This window comes from Cottoperca gobio, chromosome 10, assembly GCF_900634415.1.
Source record: "Cottoperca gobio chromosome 10, fCotGob3.1, whole genome shotgun sequence".
Lineage (NCBI taxonomy): Eukaryota > Metazoa > Chordata > Actinopteri > Perciformes > Bovichtidae > Cottoperca > Cottoperca gobio.
In genome coordinates this window covers 8,618,511-8,636,824 of record NC_041364.1, presented here as the reverse complement: position 1 = coordinate 8,636,824, position 18,314 = coordinate 8,618,511, and the positions used below count along the sequence as shown (strand labels likewise).

The 18,314-nt window shown below is 40.4% G+C and overlaps 2 protein-coding genes across 2 annotated transcripts; both read right to left on the bottom strand.

The window, feature by feature from the left end:
• Positions 1–1,300: 1,300 nt before the first annotated feature.
• Positions 1,301–4,350, bottom strand: tmem35 (transmembrane protein 35). Its single transcript, XM_029442416.1, has 2 exons — positions 3,704–4,350; positions 1,301–2,750 (listed from the first exon to the last, which is right to left on the bottom strand). The coding sequence occupies exons 1-2, from the start codon at positions 3,821–3,823 to the stop codon at positions 2,385–2,387; spliced, it is 486 nt and encodes a 161-aa protein (XP_029298276.1). The 5' UTR covers positions 3,824–4,350; the 3' UTR covers positions 1,301–2,384.
• A 6,052-nt stretch (positions 4,351–10,402) lies between these two features.
• Positions 10,403–17,052, bottom strand: arl13a (ADP-ribosylation factor-like 13A). The gene is given in 11 exon segments (XM_029441002.1): positions 10,403–10,860; positions 10,976–11,092; positions 11,181–11,344; positions 11,346–11,452; positions 12,119–12,227; positions 12,332–12,537; positions 12,620–12,725; positions 12,899–13,151; positions 13,238–13,308; positions 13,765–13,872; positions 17,012–17,052. Coding segments are annotated over 10 exon segments (1,254 nt in total). The 5' UTR covers positions 13,824–13,872; positions 17,012–17,052; the 3' UTR covers positions 10,403–10,798.
• Between the last annotated feature and the right edge of the window lie 1,262 nt (positions 17,053–18,314).

The window sequence follows — 18,314 nt, the reverse complement described above, 5'->3', positions numbered from 1 at the left end:
CAAAACCCCCCAGAAAAATAGGCTATTGACGCAACAATACACACACAAATGTAAAGGCCTGATCATACAATTTAACAACCGAACTAGTTTGAGACAATGAGACAGAATGATTTTTAAATGTGAATATTCAAAGGCTTTATAGTCATATGCATGTAAAATGTAATGTTTTATTGCTTTGTGAACATCACAAATTAAATTCCAGTCACCTTCATTTTACTCTATGGATGCAACTACAATTTATGATTATTTCAACTATTGATTATTGTTCTGATTATGACCTCATATAATCACATTGGTCTATAACATGTCAGAAAATAGTGTCCATCGTAAGTTCCAAGGGCATATATTAACCTATTAAAATGTATTGTTTTGTCTAACAAACTGTCCAAACCCCAAATATATTCAGTTTACTATCATAGAAGACAAAAAAAACACAACCAATATCAACATTTGAGAACCCAAAACCAAGTAATTGTCTGTCGACTGACTGATCGACGAATCTTATCTCAAAACCAGGTCAAATAAAACCTCAACGATCTGAACTAGCCGTACCCTACAAATCTAAAATGTTTAGAAAATGACTAAGGAAATGCAGGATGGTACATTCTCTGTAAAAATCTACTCGTTTCTTCATTTAGTTAAATGTTTTGATGTTTGACTTTTCCCTAAACTGTAAACTGTACCCCGAGTCCAGTTTGCATGCTTAGGGGGAGGAGCAGGGGCATAAACACTCCATTTTATCTTGACAGGAAAAAGACATAACAGAAGGACCCTTGTGTACATGGGCACAGTCCTTTTCTGCCCATGTAGGGTTAGACTTAGAGAAGAGTTTTGCCGTGTTGAAAGTGGCACTCAAATAAAGCACATTTTCACCCCATTCCCTAAAAATGTCAGAAATCCTTAAACAAAATAATTTAATCATGGTACTTCCTCTATGATACAATTTCCTCATAGCTACATTAATTTTATACTAAATAAAAATACAATTTCTATTACTTGTCAGGATTTCAAAATTGGCTTGAGTTAAACTGAAATGTACTAAAGTTCATAAAACTGATCAACCTGTAATGAATAGAATAAAACAATTAAACAAATCCATTACAGGTCATGGTGATAAGCACTGCATATCTGGGCACATAACTTTATATGTAGCTTATGTGCTGATATGATGGAATGACCTTGACAGGGACTGACTTCAGTTAAACAAGATTATCCTAAAATCAGCATCCATTGTTGCAAATGTAATTATAAACTTGACTGAAAGACATGCAAGAGAGCTAATAAAACAAACAATATTTAATCAGTCTCACCTCCAATTCTTTATTTAAGTACATCATTTACAGAAATATTGTGAATGTTAAAACTAACTGACAGGATTTTCAATTGAGATTTCATCCCCAAAGGGAAACTGTAATAGGATTGTTTTTATACCTTTTAAAAGAGAAAAAGTTAAACCAAACCGATCAGCAGAATGTTTAGGAGACGGTGCATATTTTAAGACTTCAACTGTGAATTACAAAAAGGTAAAATTCAATTTTTAACAGGCAAAGAGACTTTTTTTGATTGGGTTATGTTCTGCTGAACAAGCTAGCAGCGGACACCTGAGGCAGCAACTGCTGTACTTTCCAGCTAAACAACTTCACTGTGATAACTGAACTGAAAGGAGAAAAAGGATATTCGGCTTATTTTACTTTGGGAGAAAGGATTTCATGCGCACTTCTACAAAAATGTACAGAGATGAAAAATTAACAAGGCCTTATACATTTTTTCTTTTTAAAATGATGTTCTGGTAACACTACACCAAAATAAGATGTGGATATGTAATACTAGTTGATGTATAATCAGTTATTAGTACAAAATTGTTTCAAAAGTGCTCATTTTGGTTCATGTTTTATACTCTTGACCAAAAGAAACATGCTTGAACTACAGAAATTCCTAAATTATCAGTCTCTCCTACCTACAGTATAAAAACAAATTAGAAAAAACAAGCTACAAATATTCTTTCATGAAAAACAGCATTCTCAAATCATTATTTAATATAAATTAAATTGATTAAAAACGAAATACAATCACATTTAACACAGTGTAGGAGTGAAATAAATAGGGAAAATGGATTCACTATTTAGACAATGAGCAGAGCTCATGAGTTTCCACAGGTATGATTGTCCATGGTTATGTAGAGGATATACAGATCAGGAGTTCTCAGTTTCACAGTGAGAGTGCAGAGGAGTAGGTGAGAGTAATCAGTCAGCCAGCTGGATGGAGATGGTGTGAGGGGTATTATTACTGGAAGTGACTGATTCCTTCAAAATTTGAATTACTACAATCCATAGGGGCGCACCAGGTTCCCTTTGTTGTGGCTTGTACCAAAGTAGAAGAGGATCTTAAGACTGCTTGACCTTGTTCTTTTCCTGGTCATTAATGTGCTGTTCCTCTCTGCTGTCCTCTCTCTCTGGCCGGTCGTCACTCTGGCGGGCAATAAGCAGTCGGCAGGTGAGCAGAATACCAAAGACTAGAGCGTGAGCGTACCGTTTCAGGGGGTCTCCTACTAGCTGGTGGAAGAACAGGACAGCGAGCATAACCAGCAGCAGCAAGAAGTTGGCCACATCCTTCGGCCTGCCCGGTACGAGGGTGAGCACCACACCACAGCCCACCTCCAGAGAGCCAATGATCTTACGAAGCAGGACTGAGCTGATGCCAATCTTTTTTAGACCTGGCAATGCCTTGGCATAACTCTTGTATGCCCTTTTCTGAAATGATAAAGTACAAAGATCTTTTTATATACCTCTAACATTTAATTAAGCTCATACAAACTCTCATGTGTGTCTTTAAGTGAGGTCATTGAAGGACCACATAAGGTCACTATTCTCAAGTCAAGTGTTCAACATTAAAATGCTTTTGTTGCATCACTATGGTTGAACAATTACTCTTCGACCTATTGCTCCCTAGTTCAAGAAAACATGTAAATATATACAATCATTATGATAAAATATCCCATGAGCATATTAGTTTGGGTTTTGCATAAAGCCTAAATATATGCCAGCTATCATCTTCCACACTGGACATTTCAACACCAGCAGGTGCATCTCACAGAATTTGCTGGAATCAGCCGCCATTGCTCTTTAGCTGTTGATCTTCATATTAAAACAAGAAGCTTAGCAGCTACAATGTATTAATAAGCTATATAAAGCAAGCTATAATTTAGAAATCTGGTGATTACCCTGCATATCTTTGCATCGTCCAGCTCAATTATATCATGTATTAATACGATGCATTCAATCATTCATTATTGATCCCCTTTTCAGCGTTTACTAGCTTATGATAGAAACATTTTGGATTGTTTTATGTATTCATACAGATACATAGATGTTGTCCGTGTTAATACCGAAATATTTTAAGGTTGATCTTAAAACATACAGGCCTGATTTAGCCCATGTGCTAAATGTGTTACTAACGTTACAGGCAATAACGTTACAGCAGGTATTAAAATGTTAAATACATGAATCTCCTCTGGAAAAATGCTTCACATAGGGAGATTAGAAGAGCCCGTCAATATCGAAAGGATTAATTGTCCGTATCTTTAACTATTTAGGTCAGCATCTCCTCACATTATTCGAGCCTGAGAGCATTTCGCATCTGCAGCCAACACAGAACAATGGGCTTTACCCCAACATATGACAGTTTACCGTTAAGATTTACTCACCATTTCACTGTATGCATCTTTGCTTAGTCTCGGAGTGAGCTTAATGGTTCCCATAAAGACGAAAAATAGACCTAAAGCAAAGGAAAGGGCCACAATAGTAATTGTCCTTGGTGAGGCCATCTTTTGCAACCGCGCGTGCAGCAGGCGCTTCCCACAGTGAAGTGAATGAGAGTCGACTCGGAAGGTTTCCCGGTGAAGATGCACCAGGGGGATTGGCTTCTGTAGGAACAACAAAGATGGCAGCGCGCTGGTCCCCTTTCTCTGCGTCGCATCCGAGAGAATTGACGGAAGCTCATCTACAACTCAAAACTCAGCTTACACTTTCGTTACCACTTCACTTATTGATAATATGTTCTTGATAGGGCAAGCTGGCCTTTTTTATTCTCCATAACCACAATAAATTGTCTCTCAATTTGCTTTCTTGCAGAGAAGATCGAGGTTTTCATTGAGGTTGCCTGGCAACCAGCAAAGACTCCCAAAGAAGTTACTGCGCGTTGGAAAGAAATAGTCCCACAACTCCCCGTTAAACAAGAAATTGACGTTTTTACACTTGTACAGATCAAGCAAATGAGATAAAAGGTGTTAGCTAGAGAGGTGCTGGTAGGTGTATTTTGATACCTTTAGAATGAGCCAGTTGTTCCCCCTGTTTTCAGTCTTTATGATAAATTAAGCTAACTAACCTTAGCTGCTAGCTGTAGCTTCATATTTACCATCCAGACATGAGAGTTGATTGACCTTCTCATCTAACTCTTGGCAAGAAAGAGAGTATGTGTGTTTCCCAAAATGTTAAACTGTTCCTTTAAACTATTTGTGCCAAGACTATATTTAGTATGATAAAGAAACATGCCACAACATTTGATTGGTCTTAAATCTTTAACCCTCTATGGTACGATGTTGCCTCTAGGCAATATACCCATTTTTGACCTTTTACACTCACACAATACATCCCCAGGTATAATGCAACACTTTGAATAAGAGGCAGGACCATAAGGAACCAATTGCAGTGTTTAAATTTGTCACATGAATCGCTGGGGGCCACCCTCAAGACCTTTTTTGCAGACTGTCCCACAAGGATCACTCAACCATTTCTCTCCACAAAAATTGTCTGAATTCGTCATTTCCTGCCCCTTTTCAGTCTTTTATTCACAATAATATATGAGTAAAGCTTCATTTGTAATAGTTTAATGTTCTTTATTTGCTAATTAAGTAATGGAAACTTGCTAAAATGCAAATGTTGCCTCGAGGCAACACCGTACCATTATGGTAAATTGGATAAATGATGGATTTAACTCTAGTGAACGCATGGCTCCTGTACCGCAGAGACTGCAAGACTTTGACATCCTGTACAGTGTACAGCTTCCTGCAATTCAAAGCTGAAGTTGCAAGTTGCCTTTGCAACAAGAGGAAAGTCTTGAAGCGCCTTGAGATTGCTTTTAGCTTGGAAAGGTGCTTTACAAATACAATTTATTATTATTATTATTATTATTATTATTATTATTATTATTATTATTATTATTATTATTATTATTATTATTGAAGAAGAGGGGAGACTATCACAGAATGTTGAGACCTGGATGAAAAGAAGGGCAGAGCCCCTGCCTCTGTGTCAGGTCAACCCTAACCATTGGCCTCTGTGGGTGGGGATAAAGGGCCGGTGCAAATACCTTGTTTGTAAGGGTATAGGGAAAGTGCAGTATTCAAAGTGTGTCACTTATCTATACTTCACTGCTGAGAACTGTTTCATGAATTTCCATAAGCAGTGAGATAGTTAGATAGTTAGATGAAATATGCTTAAACTCTGCGACCCATTTATTCCAGTGGGTGGTTCCACAATGGTACAATGTTGCCTGCAGGCAACATTCAGACATGTAATCTTGTTCAAATATTAAAAATAACAATTTTCATATTTTAAGTGGCATGCATTTTAATCTGTTGAGGCTATTTAGTATTTTCCATGTGTTTTTAAATAAATGTTCAAAATGATTTCTTGGAAACTTCTTTAGATTATGTTTATTTGATCTACTAACATGTTTTTCCAAGCTGGCATCATTGTGCGTACCATAGAGGGTTAAATATGGCAAGTATCTAACTGTAGGCCTAAAACAATTCTTTAGATCTAATCATTTTCCTAGATTTAAAATGTTTCGATCAAATATAAATTCAGACTTTTATCAATAGTCAGGATTAAAAAGATAAATAGGAAACCACTAACATTGTGTTTATTAAATGTATTTTGTATGAAATATATATATTTTTTAAACTGCATATTGTGCATATTATTTACATTGAACTTGTTATGAGTTCATAGATACCAAATATTCAATAAGTGCTCCTTTCTTATTATACTATCTTTAGTCTTTGGGCTTGTGGGTCTACTGGTTTTTCCTCAAATATAATGAAATATATAGAAAAAACAGTCCCATGTGCCTAAAGAATAAATATTGTATGATAAGAAAACCTTTTCAGCCAAACGGTTTGACCAATTGTGAAAATGTCTTCAGATTTGGCAAGCCCAGAGTACACTTTCACCAAAGAAAAGTCAAAAGTTTAGTGAAAGTGGATCCTTCTTAACTATTTGATTTTAAAGAGGGTTCTTATATCAAAATCATAGTTTTAAAACTCATTATTCACTTTCTTTTACACAATGTTGCAAATTTTTAATAGATTTGTGTAATATAATTACCACACATTAAGTGGAGCCATGTATGCTCTAGCTTAGATAAACTCTTATCATTGTACAGAGAATGGGATGACCACAGGGTACCCAGCAGCTAATGTTTGCCTCAGGTTTGGCCAGGCTGGTTCATTTGGAAAGTTTTACTTTTGTCTGCTCGGGGGGAAAAAAATCACACATATTTATTCCCAATCGTGCCAATGTATCTCAAGGCAGAAAATGAGTCAGCAATTTTGTAGATTTAGATAAACCTTCATTAAAAAACCAGAGTAGGCTACTGTGAAATGAAAGTCTACACCTTTAAGAAATATTTAAAATATGACCACAAACTTCACCTCTATGAAGAAATCACATGCCGTTTATTTGCTTTTTAAAAGCACAAACACCACCTGGGCTACGTCAATCAAATGCTCTAACCCAGGTGGGGTTTGTGCTCCTAAAAAGCAATGAAAAAGCCAAATGATATCTTCTTTAATGACAGTACTCATTCTTAGCAGCTGTAGCTCTATATAAATGAAGCCCTGAATATTTTTTTAAAGACAAGGACAGTTTAATGTAAAAGGAGAGTTTAGCTTGGGCACTTTAGCCACCAGTCTTGGCTCTGGAACCGTACTCCTGGATAGGGGTTGGACTCTAATCTTCTCCGGAGTTGCCCAAGGTGTGAGGCGTCGGGCCGGGGTGGGGATACTCACTAGCCCCCGGCTGAGTGCCGCTACGATGGAGTTTATCCCGGTGGACGAGAGGGTCGCCTCCCTACGCCTTCGGGTTATGGGGGGGAAAACTCTGACTGTTGTTTGTGGCTATGCCCCAAACCGCAGTTCTGAGTATTCGGCCTTCTTGGAGACCCTGAATGGAGCCTTGCAGGGGGCTCCAGTAGGGGACTCCGTAGTCTTGCTGGGAGACTTCAACGCACATGTGGGAAACGATGGAGACACCTGGAGAGGCGTGATTGGGAGGAAGGGCCTCCCTGATCTAAACCCGAACTGTCGTTTGTTGTTGGACTTCTGTGCTAGTCATGGAATGGCCATAACAAACACCATGTTCGAACATAAGGATGCTCATAAGTGCACGTGGTACCAGAGCACCCTAGGCCAAAGGTCAATGATGATTTCGTAATCGTATCATCTGATCTGAGGCCGCATGTTTTGGACACTCGGGTGAAGAGAGGGGCGGAGCTGTCGACTGATCACCATCTGGTGGTGAGTTGGATCAAGGGGTGGGGGAAGACTCTGGACAGACCTGGTAAACCCAAATGGGTAGTGCGGGTGAACTGGGAACGTCTGGAGGAAGCCCCTGTCCTGGGGATCTTTAACTCACACCTCCGGCGGAGCTTTTCAGCCATCCCTGTGGAGGTTGGGGGTATTGAACCTGAGTGGGCGATGTTCAAAACCTCTATTGCTGAAGCTGCGGTGATGAGCTGTGGTCTCAAGGTCTTAGGTGCCTCAAGGGGCGGTAACCCTCGAACACCGTGGTGGACCCCGGTGGTCAGGGAAGCCGTCCGACTGAAGAAGAGTCCTGCCGGGTTATGTTATCCGGGAGACCTCCGGAAATAGTTGCAGGGTATCGAAGGACTAGAAGGGCGGCAGCTTCTGCCGTGTCAGAGGCAAAGCAGCGGGTGTGGGAGAAGTTCGGAGAAGCTATGGAGAAGGACTTTCGGTCGGCACCAAGGTGCTTCTGGAAAACCATCCGGCACCTCAGGAGGGGGAAGCGAGGAACCATCCAAGCTGTGTACAGCAAGGGTGGGACCCTGCTGACTTCAACTAAGAAGGTTATCGGCCGCTGGAAGGAGCACTTTGAGGAACTCCTGAATCCGACTAACACGCCCTCTATGGTTGAGGCAGAGCTGGAAGCTGATGGGGGATCATCGTCAATTTCCCTGATGGAAGTCACTGAGGTAGTCAAACAACTCCACAGTGGCAAAGCCGCAGGGGTTGATGAGATCCGTCCAGAAATGCTGAAGGCTTTGGGTGTTGAGGGGCTGTCTTGGTTGACACGCCTCGTCAACATTGCGTGGAAGTCTGGGACAGTGCCTAGGGGTTGGCAGACTGGGGTGGTGGTTCCCCTATTTAAAAAGGGGGACTAGAGAGTGTGTGCCAACTACAGGGGTATCACACTTCTCAGCCTCCCTGGTAAAGTCTACTCCAAGGTACTGGAAAGGAGGATTCGGCCGGTAGTCGAACCTCTGATTGAAGAGGAACAATGCGGATTCCGTCCTGGTCGTGGAACACCAGACCAACTCTTTACTCTTGCAAGGATCCTGGAGGGGGCCTGGGAGTACGCCCATCCGGTCTACATGTGTTTTGTGGATCTGGAGAAGGCTTATGACCGGGTCCCCCGGGTGATACTGTGGGAGGCGCTGCGGGAGTATGGGGTGAGGGGGTCACTTTTGAGGGCCATCCAATCCCTGTACGCCCAAAGCGAGAGTTGTGTCCGGATACTCGGCAGTAAGTCGGACTCGTTTCCTGTGAATTTGGCCTCCGCCAGGTCTGCGCTTTATCACCAATCCTGTTCGTGATTTTCATGGATAGGATATCGAGGCGTAGTCGTGGAGGAGAGGGGTTGCAGTTCGGTGACCTGAGGATCTCATCGCTGCTCTTTGCAGATGATGTGGTCCTTATGGCATCATCGGTCTGTGACCTTCAACAGTCACTGGATCGGTTCGCAGCCGAGTGTGCAGCGGTTGGGATGAGGATCAGCACCTCCAAATCTGAGGCTATGGCTCTCAGCAGGAAACCGGTGGATTGCCTACTCCGGGTAGGGAATGAGCCATTACCCCAAGTGAAGGAGTTCAAGTACCTCGGGGTCTTGTTCGCGAGTGAGGGGACAATGGAGCGAGAGATTGGCCGGAGAATCGGAGCAGCGGGGGCGGTATTACAGTCACTGTACCGCACCGTTGTGACGAAAAGAGAGCTGAGCCAGAAGGCAAAGCTCTCAATATACCGGTCGATCTTCGTTCCTACCCTCACCTATGGTCATGAAGGCTGGGTCATGACCGAAAGAACGAGATCACGGGTACAAGCGGCCGAAATGGGTTTTCTCAGACGGGTGGCTGGCGTCTCCCTTAGAGATAGGGTGAGAAGCTCAGCCATCCGTGAGAGACTTGGAGTAGAGCCGCTGCTCCTTTACGTTGAAAGGAGCCAGTTGAGGTGGTTCGGGCATCTAGTAAGGATGCCACCTGGGCGCCTCCCTAGGGAGGTGTTCCAGGCACGTCCAGCTGGGAGGAGACCCCGGGGAAGACCCAGGACTCGGTGGAGAGATTATATCTCCTCACTGGCCTGGGAACGCCTCAGGATCCCCCAGTCGGAGCTGGAGGATGTGGCCCGGAGAAGGGAAGATTGGGGTTCCTTGCTGGAGCTGCTGCCCCCGCGACCCTATCCCTGATAAGCGGTAGACGATGGATGGATGGATGGACTTCAGCCACCTTCCCTCACCTTAGGAAATCATCTATATTATTATTATTATTACTTTTTTTATAGCGTAACAAACCTTGAACAAACAATAGATTCCTTCTGCTTCAACATAACTATTAGCCATTATGGATTTGCAAGAAAAGCTCATCATGATCACTCAACAAACCACAGAAGTTATTGCTTTTTGCATTTTGTCAAGGACAGGACAGTCAATATTGATGAAAGCTTGCAGCACTAAGACTCAAATCTGTTGTGCCATCTGATAAATACAGAGTTTCTCCAGATATAGGAAATCAATTGTGGATTGTATAAGATTGTCAATATGACTGGAAGGTTGCCATGAAGGAATGTCTTGTGATCAGTGTGTTGTGGGGCTCAGATCTGACAAGAATAATTGTGAAATGTCAAACGGCAGGTAAACAACAGAACCCATTTTATTTGGGTATATGTTCAGATTGTTCTTTTTTCGTTGCCTGTGTTAGATTTATAAATCTAAATAACTTTTACCACAAGTACTTAATTTGCTGTTATAACAATACTTGCTGCTTTCGTAATGTAAACACAATAGATATGCCACACAAGTAGAGACCAAATGTTTATTATTATTATCAACAATGTCCCATACTCTGCCCAGTGCTTTGATCATTTATAGAAGTGTTCAAAACCCATAAAAAAAAGGTATACAGTTCAAAAATCATGTTTCCCTTACAATGAAAATACATATATCCATACAAACAAAACCTCCCGTAACATTTTGGCCAGGTAAACAATTTCAACCTTTTGAAAAAAAATGTTTTTAAATGTATACATTGCTATTTATATTATTAATGTTTCTATTGAGACATGACTATGAAGACCTGCCCTTCACCACATATTGGAACTTGTAGTTTCACTCCTAAAGTTCAGGCATCAGGTCTAAAGTCTATATAAAGTGATGAAGAGACATAACAGAATCTGTGTGTGATGAAGTGTCAACATCCTGACACTCAGGTCGCAGGACTCGACCAGGAATCACTTTCTCTGTGCCTGATCCTGACGTTCCTTCAGAGCCAGTATTGCTTTCCGGTAAAGATCTACCAGGAGACAGGTTCATATTTTTTTAAATGTAAAGCTGTGATTTCATTTCATTTCAGAGTCTGAAGTGTTATTGCATTTGATTTGGAGATGGACGGAGAAGATGAGGCTCACCAAAGGTTGCAGACAGGTCCACGGGTTGAGAGTAAGCTCCAGACATCTCCTCTGTGTTGATCTTGTTCTTCCTTTTTACTTTAACAACTTTCTTCTTCCTCTTCTTTTCCCCTTTAGCTAGACATAACATAAAATAAATGTTAGATTTTCATTCTTAAACATCTAAATAAACAAAACATATGGGCCATTATTAACTGATTTCAACCTTTGAGCGGCTTCTGCTCATTGTCCTGTGACTCTGTCACGTCCGGAATGTCTTCTTTCACCTTTGTTTTGCGTTGCGGTTTGTCTTTTTTCGGGGGGATCAGGGAACTGCTGGCTTTCTCTCTGAGACCAGAGTTTTCATGCTCTCCTTCATTACCATCACCCTTCTTCCTCCTCCTGTTCATTTGTTTCTTCCTGATCTTTTTCACCTAACTTGACCTTAACAGGCTTCTTCTTCCTCTTTGTCTTCAGCTTCTTTTTCAGAGTGTTTTCCTGTAAATAAAATGTCTTTATTTATTATTGTAACATTCATTTTATATTGCATTATTATAGAAGACTTCACAATAATGACAAACAAAATACAAAAGAAGGTAAAAAAGGAGGATGAGATACAGACAGGTACGTGAGTAGAGTAGAGAGTATTAATCTCAGCCGACCGATAAAAAATGAATCAGCCATTTTTTTAAAGAAAAAAATGCCCAAATTCTCTTGTTCCAGCTTCTTAATTGTGAAAATGTAATTGTTTAATTTTTTATTTTATTCCTCTATGATTGTCAACGTAATATCTTTGTGTTTTAGACTGTTGGTTGACTTAAAGTTAATTTAAGTCAACTCTATGGTCATTACTGAGGTCATAATTAGTGGTGTTGTGCTGGACTGTATTGAATTGATACGTGTTTCTAATATTCTTCCCCCCATATATTTATAAAACTTTAGAAACACATCTCAATATATTGCAGTCCAGTTCAACATCAATGCAAACTACATCTTCAATAATAAACATATAGTTACATTAATACCTCTCTGATGGTGTCAATCAAAACTGAACATAATTATTGTTGTAGGTAGAATTTATGACTAAGCTGTTGATTGTATTACATTTTGTTAAGTGGCCAATGTGTGTAGTTTTAGATAAAGGACCAAGATATGTTCCCTGACCTTTTGCAGCATGTTTCGTATGGGTTGCAGCTTTCCTTCACCCTTTGTCTTTTTCTCCTTTTCTTTTGGCTGATGAACCTGGCGAAGATCTGACTTGCTGGATCGCATTCTGAGGTGAGAAAACATTTAACATAAAAGGTCAGATTAAGTAATATATCATGCTTTAGGTTTATGTTAGTCTGTACAATATTTATAATGTTGAACCTCTCTTACCGTTCCACCTTAGTTTTTCTGCGAACTTTCTCTGTTTTCCAGGTCTTTTCCCCCTCTGTTGGTTCCAGAGGCCTCTTTCTGTCCTGGGCTACACGAGTGCACAGCTCGGGGTAATCCAGACAAACGGCACGCAGCAACCAGCGAAGGCCTCGTAGAGTCTTTCTGTCCGACCAGCGTCGCAGGTCCATTAAGGCTGAACATGGCTCCTGAGAGTGAAAGAAAAGTCCTTTACAATACCTACAAGAGATGTATGTTTGTTCAGTTTGCATTAGTTAGTTTTACACTTACAATATGGCACAGAGAGCGGCTCTGGTTGACAAGCTTCTCCAGTGACAGAATCTCAATCAGCTCACTTCCCAGCAAAGCGTTCATTTTGTCCTGTTTGTTAGCCAACCTAAGAAGAAAAGGTGTCAGCACAGGCATAATTTACTCACATTTTACCTTCAAAGTTATTCAGTCATTAGTTATTTCAGTGTCTTCCCTCATCCGCCACCAGAGGGCGCTGTCTACATTGCGCATGATGTCAGAGCACACTTGTAATGTATGTATGAAGTTGAGTATAATTACACTAGTATGGGTTTTCCCGCCACTCTCGGTTGTCTCAGCAGGTCAGCCAGAACCTCCTTGACCCCCTTTATCCTCTGCCTGTCACTGGAGTCCACCACAAAGATGATCCCATGGGCCTCTCCACCGAGCTCCCTCCAGGCTCCTCTCGACTCTGCTGATCCCCCCACATCCAACAAGGAGACCAGGTAGTTCTCCACTCTCAGCTCATTTCGGACGCAGCCATGGGTGGGTCCTGCTTCCACACTATGGGGGACTGCAAAGGACAGGAAGTAAAACACAGGGAGATCATTAGTCGTAACACTTTTAGTTTAATCAGTCTTCAAGTGGCTGTAGAATTACCTCTTAACATTCCTTTGATGGAGGATGTTTTTCCTGCTTTGTCAAGACCGACCACCAGAATGGTCACTTTTCTGCAAAGAAGTATCCATGATATTATATTAATTATTTGGACAACAATACGATATTTGCTGATACTACAAAGTTTGCCAAGGTACGATTTCGATTCGATTTAATTCAAGTCCTGCGAGCGATATAAGACGATATCATATGCCCATTTACATTTACATCAACTCACAAATAGTAACTAAAATGTTATATATGCAATTTTATTACTGGGCTTTTCCAAACATGTAAATACAAAACAATTATTATTTTTATTTTTATTTAATTTTATCATTTTAATTTTTATTAGCAGAGAAATGTCTGCACACAGCAACACTAGGGGTTTTATTTGTTCAAATATGGTGAATCTAGGAGGTTTAACTTTGATTAGACTGATTAAACCTGTGTTTTTGAATTCTTTTGAAAGATATAAGTTTTTCCAAATGCCACATGCATCACTGTTAAAGAAATGTACTATTTGTTACCTGATTGGCTCCTGTATTTTGGAGACCCAGGTGCAGCAGTTGCTCATCAGGTTGAACATGTTTACTTGAGGTGAGCACAGCGGCCACCATCTTCTCTGAAACTGGTGCCTGCAAACAGATGGTCAACCTTAGGATAGCCAGGTCCAGTACAAAGATACTTGTGGTCTCCTGTGGGTTTAGGAAACTTTTACAGATGGTCAGACATCCAGCCAATACTTTCACTGCCAAATGTGTCCCTCTACCTCCCCAGAATCTAAAATTAGCTGTTAGCTTTCCTTAGTGCACTTTCATTTGAATTCTTTACATTTCTGGGATGAATAGATAAGTAGACCCAAAAAACTAAAAGTGTTTCTCTGCGGTCAATCGTACCATGTGTAGGTAACTATGAACGGTCCTCTCAAGTCTGGTAACACACACGCAGCAGGTGTGTCTGAGGAAGTCTGGCCATGTGCTAAAAAAAACACTGGCAGGTCTTTGCGTCCTTTGTCCAGTGCATCTGTTGAGGCTTTGTAATCTGCTAAAGCCAGTTTAGAACCGCCTGTTTTTACAGTGTTGTGAACAAGCTGGCCATATTTGTTTTGGCTGTTAAAGACAGTGAGGGCATCACCTTGTGCGCTTTAGTGTCAGTGAGGATGTTTTTTCAAGTTTGACAAGATTGTTTTGCACAGATTAGAACATATGCAAAATAGGATGTATAACAGTCAATTGTGGAATAGTTTAAAAGGGAAATGAAAATGTGTAGTACGCTAAATTGATTCAAATAAAAGGATGAACAAATATAAAACTGAGGCATGAACACTAGTGTGCACGTGAATTTCTGAATTTTGGATATATATAATATGCACATGCTGGTCCATACTTTAAAATATATTTATGTTAATATCTATGTTGTGTGTTGTGGTATCAGAAAGTTAAAATAAAATGAGAAACGGGAATATTTTGCACAAACAATACCCAAATAAGGTGCCACAATAAGCAGTTATAATAGCCATTAAAAAACCTGTTGATGCAAACTATATTGTTTATCAATTAATATATCTATTAACATAACAGTGCACCAGTTTAAATGAGTGAACAGTACACATGGGTGGTAAAATGCAGTGAGTCATTGGATTAAAACAAAGCATTTTAGCACCTGATACCACTGCACGACTAAATCACATGTAATAGGTGCAACATTTGCAAAGTTTGATCAGATGGGAGAAATTGACAGAATACTTACAGAAGTAAGTCTATGTCCATGCATTTGTTTGGATGCTCGTCTCTACTAACATCTTGTACCCACCAGCTACTAAACTAATCAGGCTCACGGTAAGCCTTAAGTCACCCTATGTGGGAGGTACGACCTGGGAAATGTTGCATTGGTATCTCAACCAATCCCAGAGTGCTCTGAGCCAACCGCTCGTCCCATTGGATGGCGTGGTTCATCTATTAGACCAAACAAAGGTGTATTTATCCATCCAGGAAAACTAAATGTGTCTTATGTTGTGGACTGTGACATTGTGTGATCTCCTGAAAGTGGTACCATGCAGAGCGTTTGGACAGCTGCACCGCTTTAGTCACTGTGGGAGATAATGGCATCATGTCTCTGGTGCCAAGTTGTGTCACACTATAGTGTACGTGAGGCAGGTTTACAGGTATAATTAGCACTAAAGACATTTCTTCTTTTGAGGTACATCTTGATGGTATTAGATGTGGCGTGTTGATCATTTCACAAATACTGTTAATACGGATGGTACCTAACAACTAACATGTTACTGTGCTTGTACTAATATTTATTGGTTGGTGTGTACTGCACATTTATTATGTTGTGGATATTAATCCATATTATTATTGATTTGTTTCTCAAATCACCTTTTTACATCAAAAAGTCAATTTTCTTTAAAAGGGGGGTAACATATTTATAAGGTTTTATATATTTAAACAATAACATGAAAGTATGTAGAGAAATAAATGAAAACCAATTGAAATAATAATACTGAAAGTAACTAACAAGCATATTAAAATAAAACAGAACAGGTTATATATAACTTCACCCTACATAGGTACACATATTCATATATTATTTATTATAAATATATAATTTCCTATATAGTTTGTCTCACTTAAAGAAGTCATGTAAGATTACTTCAGGATATCACATGCAGTCTGGTTCCTTTCTAAGTATATTGTCATTGGATTATCTGTCCCTATGTTTCCCCCATTAGCTTCACTTATCTGGCCAGAGACAACAGAGGAAGATTCGGGCTCACTTACAGCTGTTTCCCTGTTGATCAATGAGAAATGTTCCTGACAAATAAACTAAAAAGAAATAAATATATTAAATGTTATTCAGTCTGGCTAATAAAGAAGAACAAAAACAGGATTATATTTAAGGGGGAAACGCATTTGCCAAGGAAAGTCAAGCTTATTTATAAAATACACATTTAATACAATACGTATAATAAATTAAACTGTAATTAAATCAACAATAATCTGACTGTAAATATACATTTTCAGGTGTGACCGCAGTTCAAAGAATCAATACATTCTGTAATGCAGCATGAGCCACTAGATGGCGTCACATTGACAGAATGTATTTTCACTGCCAGAAGCTTTCTGTGCACTTTGTAGTCTCTGTAAATAATATAAAGGATTTATTCTCAGGTCCTTGACATGCTGAGATGAATTGCTGCAGCTGCATCTCAGTCTACTAAAAGCTGAACATTCATAGTTTTAATTTGCAGCCTATATACAAACCAATCCCCCCATTTCATATCTTAATGTTAATACAATAGTGAGTGGACTATGGAGCAGAGCTTCTGCAGATATAATGATATTCTAAATGTTTAGTGACAGCTTTCAGAAACATGGAGCAATGACTCGAGTGCAGGCCTTATCTCATTATGTCATTAAACCAACGTCCAATCAGGCTCTGCCCTCCTCTGCTGAGTAGACTCATCACAGCCCTGCGTCAGCTGACACACACACACACACACACACACACACACACACAGACACACACACACACACACACACACACACACACACACACACACGCACACACAGCAGCAGCAGCTGAGGACCGCTCCCCCTAACTGCTTCTGTTATCCACATTGTAAACATGTTTCAAAGGCCCCCCCCCCGACTGCTGATATTGCAATCCGTGTTAAATGTGGACTACTTCACACCTTCTGTTATAATACATTAAAAGGAGAAGATCAACATTTTTGTGAAATACTTTTAGGTTTTACAAATGATTACGTACCCAGCAACCAGTGCCCCAAGCAAAGGTCCCACGGTGGTATCTTCTCATCTAACTCTCTGCAAGAAAGTAAAGACACATTTACCTAAATGTCAAACTGTCCCTTTAAAGATAGTTTAAGACAAAGACTGAAGTCAAATAATCAAAACTATGATGTCAATGAAAGATGTGAAGGAGAATTCATAAGGACTTGGAAAAACAACAACCGCGGAGCTAAGAGAATCACACTGCACTTACACCAGGCCACGTAATTATGTGACGATGGAGGTTAATGACGTAGGTTTACCGTGTCGCTTTAAATGTTGCTGCCTCAAGGAATTGTGGGACAGCATCATTCTCCTTTCGTAAAGGATGGTCCAGTGTACACTACGCTAAAGGAGATAGGAAAGGGAGCGTTCAAGAACCTTTCCTTAGCATTTTGAGAATTCGACCAGCTCTTATCATGGCTGCCACTTAATACTTTCGGATCATTTCACTCATTTAGGAACCTTTAAGCTAAATAGACCATTCGCCAAAGACCCTTGTAAAGAATTTGAAACATGGACAAGCAGTGTACCTTTTCACTGGCCTGATTGGCTGTCTGTCCACACGCCTGGTGCTCAGTAATGAGTAAAGTCTCCACAGCACACAGCCTCTGCAGTCTGAAGTCACTGACCCACAGCACTGCTTCACCAAACACATGCATTAGTAATGAGAAGCCTTCGTAGGTTATGTCGACCACTGACTTAGATGAGATCTGCTTTGACGGGGAGCGGTTGGCGTGTTTGTGGAGAGCTGTGTTGAAACTGTACCACAGCTCATGATGAAATACACACAGAACAGCGGTTTTGTTGTTTTGTAGATATAGGGGAAGCGACAGCAAAGTTACATCTACCATAATGGAAGTTCAAGATGACATCAAGCTAAGCAACACCATGTAAATGTTGGGTGTTTCACTACAGATTGTGTCCTTTTCCAGCACTTTTCAAACAGATAATCCTTGTTTGCATAAGTAAGCAAACATCAAACTGGTTCTGTTCTGGGTCACATCTGTCACTGTTGTCTAACGAGCATGTAGCCTTAACTGATAGTAATATAATGAGGAAATGTCTGTGTGAAAAGGGAATGAGAAGATGGAGTGAATTGTAATAGTTGATTCAGTGTGTGTGTGTGTGTGTGTGTGTGTGTGTGTGTGTGTGTGTGTGTGTGTGTGTGTGTGTGTGTGTGTGTGCGCTGCACCTGTTTGTGTGGCTGCTTCCCTCGCAGGCCTGCAGGTCACCATAACAAGGCCAAGTTCTCCCTGCTGGTGGAAACTAAAAATGGAAGC

Excerpts from the sequence above, each read along its gene's own strand:
- tmem35 (XM_029442416.1), bottom strand. The coding sequence starts at position 3,823 with ATGGCCTCACCAAGGACAATTACTATTGTGGCCCTTTCCTTTGCTTTA. Across the intron at positions 2,751-3,703 it reads AAGATGCATACAGTGAAATG|AAAAGGGCATACAAGAGTTA; the intron begins GTGAGTAAATCT and ends TTATCATTTCAG.